Raw genomic sequence first — 7933 nt, forward strand, 5'->3', positions numbered from 1 at the left:
GTACGCTCTTATAAAATATTGTGCCTGAGCGATTAAGTTCTGCGGCTCGTACGATGCTCTCCAACATCAGGTTAAAGAAGTCACACGACAGCGAGTCACCCTGTCTGAAACCTCGTTTGGTATCAAACGGCTCGGAGAGGTCCTTCCCAATTCTGACGGCGCTGCTGGTGTTGAGCAACGTCATCTTACATAGCCGTATTAGTTTTGCGGGGATACCAAATTCAGACATAGCGGCATACAGGTAACTCCTTTCCGTACTGTCGAATGCAGCTTTGAAGTCGACGAAAAGATGGTGTGTGTCGATTCTCCTTTCATGGGTCTTTTCCAAGATTTGGCGTATTGTGAATATTTGGTCGATGGTAGACTTTCCAGGTCTGAAGCCACACTGATAAGGTCCAATCAGTTGGTTGACGGTGGGCTTCAGCCTTTCACACAATACGCTCGCTAGGGCCTTATAGGCGATATTTAGAAGACTAATCCCGCGGTAATTGGCACAAATTGCAAGATCGCCCTTCTTATGGATTGGGCAGAGCACACTTAAATTCCAATCGGCAGGCATGCTTTCATCCGACCATATTTTGCATAGGAGCTGATGCATGCACCTTACCAGCTCCTCGCCACCATGTTTGAATAGCTCAGCCGGCAGTCCGTCGGCGCCCGCGGCTTTGTTGTTCTTTAGCCGTGATATTGCTATTCTCACCTCGTCATGGTCGGGTAACGGAACGATAATTCCGTCGTCAACGATTGGGGTATCGGGATCTTCACTTTCTCTATGACATGCGCAGCTGTCACTGTTTAACAGGTTCGAGAAGTGTTCCCTCCATAATTTAAGATTGCTCTGTACGTCAGTCACCAGATCACCGTCTTTGTTCTTACAGGAAAACGCCCCGGTCTTAAAACCTTCTGTAAGCCGCCGAACTTTCTGGTAGTTCACAGGTTTCAAATATGATTGACGTACGAAGCAATTTGACAAAAAATATAAATCTTCCGATGGGGTGACTAATTTTGTGCCATCTTGCATTTTTATCAAACGTGTTTATTAGCCTATTAGAGAGCCGTGGGAGTAGCGCTTGGTAAGAAATCACTCAAATCATTTAATCTTTATCTTCCAAAAATATTCTGGACTGTAATGTAGAAATAGACTGGTCTGGAAGAATAACCATTAAAGACCACGTACCATTTAACTAATGTGTGCATATTTTATATAATATTTCCTCATTTGTTCTTCTCATAACTAACTTATCAACCATCAAGAAACAACAACACCAACATTTTCATAAAAGCCTTTGCAAGGGTTTTTTTTTTTTTTTGTATCCCAGATTTACTCCCTAACCAATCATTATCTTTCTCACCCACCGTCACGAGTGAGTGTTGTACTACAAAAGTAAAAAACGCATTCAACAAAACAGCGGTGTGCTCGTAATTTTCTTCGTCAAGTGCATCAACTGTGCAACAGCAGCTGCTGTTGCCGCCATCGATTCTCAAATCCTCCCACTGCTTAAATGCCATCACATGGAACGATCGATTGCGTAGTGATCTTGCGGCAATGCTCAACGAACCGTGAAAGTGTTATAATGCACCTTCGCTTTGTGCTTGTGCAACGCAGTCTTGGTTGCAACTAACCAACCAACCGACCGATCGATGGTCGACCGACACGTACAACAGCACACACTTTTTGCCCCGCCTACTTATACAGCACTCGTAATATTTTGTTGATTCGTCCTCTCTGGCGATGCAGTGTTTGGATAAGCTTTCGTTCTGCTTTCCGGTGTTGTTTAATGTTTCACCGTCCAGGGCGATTGCAATGTTTGCTGGTGTATTTTTGATGCTGATGGGTAACTCCTTTCTGTTAGCAAAGGTTGTTATGTAGATTTGTGTATGCATTTGAGAGTTATGCTTAAAGACGCTTTAACGTTAGTTATATTAAAAAAAATTGCTTCCGATTCTCTCGCGTTACTCGTATAAAAAATTGTATACACTACTGTGCATGAATCGAAAGTGGAAGGAAGTAGCATTGATTTATTATTTAAAACGAAGTACCACTTTTTATTTTAAATTGGGCGGTACCATGCCCATTTCCAAAAACTTTCAAAGAATTGTAGAAGTTTTTCAAAATCAATTTATTCACTGACAACCGGGTAACTACCAAATTTCTGGAAAAAAGCATCACTGTCCTCAAAATTAACGAGTTAGCTGAGCTATTTCGTATGCAAATTGTCTGGGTACCGGATCTTACGATATAGATGGTAACTGCAATGCTGATAAGATAACTCATCCTGCCACAATTTTATCTGATACTGGTATAAGAGATACATCAGGTATTCCCTTAGAAATCTGTACACCGCTAAATATGGAAAAGTTGTCTGCAATTGCAGAGCAGAATTGGTCCACGGAACGCGTCACTGCGGTTTTTACTGGGCATTGTTTGATTCGCTTGCGTGCTGCCAAATTGATTCCCTAGAACGTCTCCCAACTTATTAAGAAAACTGAGACTATACATCAGTTTCTTTCTAAGGCTCCATCTAGGCGAAGGTCATCATAGTTTACTTCTTTACAAAACTTAAACTTTAAACTGATGAAATTTGTTTTAGTGAGGAATTAGTTTTAAGAAACAGAGGTTACCTAGAGTTAAGGGTCGACTCTTTGGAAACAAGCGTCCATTCGAGCCCATTTCGACGAGTTCTTACTGATAGTTAGCGTCTAGTACATAACCTGTCAGATTGATGAATCTCATCCACGTCTCCAAGTGAATCTCTTTGCAAATGAAGCAAAATCAATCGGGATATACAGAAATAGATTACAATTACATGGTGCCAGATCTGGATTATAAGGTTGATGCATAAGAACTTCCCAACCAAACTAGCGAAGCTTTTTCTCAGTTGTTGTTTGAAAGCTAAAGATGTCCTCATGGAACACAATTGACCAGAGCTAGCCGCGATGGCTTTTTTAGACGCACAGACGGCGCATGGGTGAACTTTCTTCAGATGCCGAAAAGCTGGCCAAAATATAATATGTTTATTAGTTTTATTCCGGATTCCGGTAGAATACTCCTCCTCTAAAAATGTTTGTTCGGGAAAATTTTTATTTACTATAGATCAGATTTTTAGGCACCAAAGACCTAGAGAATATCTCTTCGTTAACCACATTTCTTGCGCAACTTTTTTTTTAACTGAGAATCTTTTAGAAATAGGCATGGCAACACTTTACCTAAGCATATTCGTTTACTTATTCAGTCGGTAATCACGAAATAATCATTAATCAAAATTTATACAGAAAACCTCAAAAGGGATATCCTCACTTACACAAGAGCTGTTCTTCGTCACTGTCACTCCCTCAGTAACTGGCTTAAAAAGTTAAAGCTTCCTTTGAAACCGACCGAAAGTCCTCTCTTGTTGAACAAAATTTATTTTTATATTTAGAAGTCTCTCGTTATGCCCGTTCTATTGTATGGCGCAGATGCTTGGACGACGACAATACCTGATGAGATCTTCCTTGGAGGGTTTGAGAGAAAGATATTGCGGAATATTTTTGGGCGGATCGAACAAGCCTTATGGCGACACAGACAGTGCATGGAATAAAAATCCAGTGGCCCGGCTGGCTCAGTCATGTCGTCCGAATGGATACAAACGCTCCGACTCTGAAAGTTTTTGGTGGTAGCAGAGGAAGAGGTGGAGAAGGACTTGGCTTTGCTTGGTGTGTTCAACTGACGCCGGCTAGCGCGAGCAAGAAGCGACTGGCGCGCTTTGTTAAATTTGGTCAAAATCGCTTAAGCGGTTATCGCGCTAATTAAAAGGAAGACTACTTACCTGTTTTTAATAACAAAAAGGGGCAACTAACTGATTAAAAAACGAGCTTACAATACAGGTGCGAATTAAGAGCTTAGCGTTTTGGAATCAGCTCATAGTAACAATGATCCTGCCAATACCACCAAATAGATGGTAAAATCTTTATAACTGTCAACCCTGGTTTGGCAATTATTTATGCCGACTTACCGCGATTCGACTAATTCTATTTTCACTTGACGTGGTTATAAGTGAGCTATTTTTCATCTTTAGTCAACATAAGCACGCTTCAGAAATGAGTCGATTGTGTTACGATTCAGCAGCAATTCGCAGATTGCAATGCAATTCGAAATTCGGTGCATGCGGTTTGTTGCATTAACTCTTGTGGGACTCACGCACGCAGCTTCTTTTTTTTATTTTTTTGTGTATCCGAACTTATTCAAATCGTTCCAAATCGTGTTTTTTGAGCAATGTTTAACTTGTTGGCAATCTAATCTTGGCAATGCTTAAATGAGGCTACTACCATTACTATATAAGATCGAAATTTTCGGTAATTGGCTATCCAGAATAGGGTAAACTTTGTCATCAAATTACCGGAATGAAACCTATGAAACCAATTGGTATATAATTGGCTATTTTAGCAATCAGGATATTCATACTTTCAGTCGCCCGGCTTATGTTTTCGCTTTTCTCAAAGGAGAATTATGGAGGATATGGGATTTTCTTTTCACTGTTGCTCAAATCTGACACGCGTTCAAACAATACTGTGGCAAGTCATCACAAAATTGCCTCACACGTTTTTCAAGTCCTAACTTAACTTAACCGTGGCTTGACTTAATTTTAGTATAATTTAATCTTAACTTTATTTATTCTTAACTTTATTTAATTTGAACTTAACTTAATCTTAACTTATCTTAATTGAATTTTACCTTAATCCTACCTTTTTTAATCTGAGCGTAACTTAATCTTGACTTAACTTAATTTAACTTAACTTAATCTTAAAATAACTTAATCTTAACTTAATTGAATCTTACCTTAATCCTACCTTTATTTAATCTTAACTTAACTTAATCTCAACTTTATTTCATCTTAACTTAACTTAATCTTAATTTTATTTAATCTTAACTTAACTTAACTTAACTTAATCTTAACTTAACTTAACTTAATTTTAACTTAACTTAATTTCAACTTAACTTAATCTCAACTTTATTTCATCTTGACTTAACTTAATCTTAACTTAACTCAACTTAATCTTACCTTGATTTAATCTTAGGTTAACTTAACTTTATCTTAACTTAACTTAATTTCATCTTAACATTGTTTAATCTTAACATAACTTAATCTTAACTTAACTTAACTTTATTTAATTTTATCTTAACTTAATATGAACTTATGCCACTCTTAACTTAAATTAATCTTAACTAAAATTACTCTTAACTTAATTTAATCTTGACTTAACTTAATCTTAACATAACTCAACTTAATCTTACCTTTATTTAATCTTAACTTAACTTAATCTTAACATAATTTAATCTTAACTTAACTTAATTTCATCTTAACATTGTTTAATCTTAGCTTAACTTAATCTTAACTTTATTTAATCTTAACTTAACTTAACTTAATTTTAACTTAACTTAATTGAATCTTACCTTTAATCAATCTTAACTTAACTTAATCTCAACTTTATTTCATCTTAACTTAAATTAATCTTAACTAAGAATAATTTTGACTTAGCTTAATCTTAACTTAAATTACTCTTAACTTAACTTAATCTTGACTTAACTTAATCTTAATTTAACTCAAGTTAATCTCACTTTTATTTAATCTTAACTTAACTTAACTTAACTTAACTTAACTTAACTTAACTTAACTTAATTTTATCTTAACTTAACCTAATTTCATCTTAACATTGTTTAATCTTAACTTAACTTAACTTTACTTAATTTTAACTTAACTTAATCATAACATAGCTTAATCTTAACTTAACTAAATCTTAATTTTATCTTAACTTAATTTAAGCTCAACTTTATCACGTAACCCAATCGCACTTATGCAACTCGAGATAAGTTTACTGATTACTAAAACCACCTATTGGAGAAATAATGGATTTTTTTATTACACCTAAGCCTCTCAATATCCTAAAGCGATGATTTATTTTGGAGACAAGCAAAAAAATGCAATATACCGGTATTTTTCACAAATGACGGTGATTTTTTGCGCTCATTATCAGTTCATTTACAATTTCGCCCAACAAATTGGCGAATTAACCTGAAAATCAGACAACATTCACCGACTACCTTCACTTCACAAATGCATTTCTGTTATAATAATAGCTAAGGATTATGAAAAAGGCTTGGCAAGCCGATGAAAATTTCCGAGGAAACCGCCAGTGCAAATGGCAAAAGATGCCGAAACTAATTGGCAACGCAATTATTTTTCAGCATGCAATGCAGGAACGATACCACATCGAATATCGGCCACAACAGCAACAATAACAATGACAATAGTACTGCGAAACAACGGAAAACCGTTAATCGCGCAAAATTTTCAACTCACACCCCAACATAATAACCAAAAGGAAATTACAACAAATCAACAATAACAAGAAATAATAAACAATAGCTAAGTGTGAATGGAAGGAGCCGAGCCAAAGAGAGGCAGAGGTCATAAGGATAACATTGCCAATGCAGCAGTAATTTGCACTTCTTTCAATAAAATTACAAACGAAATAAAATCGTTACAACGTCAACGACAGGCAGCAATAACAAGAATAATAGCAACAACAATGGACAGTGGCAACAATGCGATATAATATTTCATTGTTGTTGCTAGCTGGTGAATCTGGCGATCCGTGTGGCACGTCAACCACTGTATTTAACTGGTTAGTAAAAAGGAGAAAAGCAAAATAATAACAACAAATTGCACAAAAAAAATAATAATGCAGAAAACACAAAATGAATGTTTATCGACCATCGAACGCTGACGGCAGAGCGCCCAGAAACTCATGGCGACACCAACGACGATGATGACGACGACAACGGCGGCGACAATAGCGGCAAGCTGCTGCTGCTGCTGCTGAAGCATTCCACATGCCACATGCCTCACGCCATGTTGCACAGAGTCAGCGCAAGCGAATTTACAACAAATTCTTTCCCTGCCATGCAGCATTGCAAAGCTCTGAGTAAGCCACACTAAAAACACACACACACAGACAATACAGCATATACACAAATAGATGGTGCAAATTGCATTGAAGGTGCAACAGCAAATCACTGCACATCAATTTAATAAAGCGAATGAAAAGGTATAAAATGAGCAAAAAAAAAAAACGAAAAAAAACGAAAAGAAAGCAAGCAAAATTGCTAAGGAAAAAATTATTTGAGTGCAATTCGCACCTCATAAATCACGAATCGTGTCTAATGCACATTATGCTGCTGGAAAAAGGCAAGCGGCAGGCAGGCAGGCAGCAGCAACAACAACAACAACAGCAGTCCCAGAGCAATCATAAAAACAATAGCAATAACAATGTTTATGGCCAACAGCAGCCAAAGCAGAAGTGCCAACAACAATCGTTATTGTTACGAGCAGACAGCCACTACAGACAGCAAAAGGGTGCCACCAGTCAAACTTAACAACCGGTCGGTTGGTCTACTACGTAGTGAAGACCCAGCACAGCGCCACACAAAAGTGGCATTAAAGAAAGCTCTCCCTTCGTTAACTCCTCTCAGTATCTGCTGTACGTTGCATGCAACTATACTCCTTTCCATCTGTGCTGATCACCTTATGTAGCTTAAATACTTTTTATTTGATTTTTTTTTGTTTTTCCGGTTTTTCTTTTGTGTGTGCTTTCTAATGTTCTGGCATTGGTATAGAATGCATGCAAATAAATTTGCAGTCATATGTGGGCAAGTAAGTGTGTAACGTATCCATGTGTTTCGGCAAGGTTTGTGTCACAAATGGATTTGCCAACTGATTCATCGCAGAGGTATTTGTGTAAACTTCGAAGAAGTAAGAGAATGCAGTGAGTAGAGTGAGTCAATCGTAGATGTAATTTGTTTGGAATCTCGAAGACTTTAATGAGATGAGGTGATGCCATTGACTCAGCCTTGGTTTTTGTATACACCACGACTTTATACCCGCAAACACTATAG

General features: G+C 37.2%; 1 protein-coding gene across 1 annotated transcript; it reads left to right on the plus strand.

Moving 5' to 3' along the window:
• The first annotated feature begins 6740 nt into the window (after positions 1–6740).
• Positions 6741–7414, plus strand: LOC128864768 (uncharacterized). The gene is made up of 2 exons (XM_054104525.1): positions 6741–6963; positions 7227–7414. Exons 1-2 carry the CDS (start codon positions 6741–6743, stop codon positions 7412–7414), a joined length of 411 nt encoding a protein of 136 aa, XP_053960500.1.
• Positions 7415–7933: the final 519 nt, after the last annotated feature.

Source organism: Anastrepha ludens, chromosome 5 (assembly GCF_028408465.1).
Source record: "Anastrepha ludens isolate Willacy chromosome 5, idAnaLude1.1, whole genome shotgun sequence".
NCBI lineage: Eukaryota > Metazoa > Arthropoda > Insecta > Diptera > Tephritidae > Anastrepha > Anastrepha ludens.

Bases quoted from the DNA above. Each gene is read 5' to 3' on its own strand.
- LOC128864768 (XM_054104525.1), top strand. From the start codon at position 6,741: ATGTTTATCGACCATCGAACGCTGACGGCAGAGCGCCCAGAAACTCAT. The intron at 6,964-7,226 runs GTAAGCCACACT...TGCTGGAAAAAG, and splicing joins GCAGCATTGCAAAGCTCTGA to GCAAGCGGCAGGCAGGCAGG.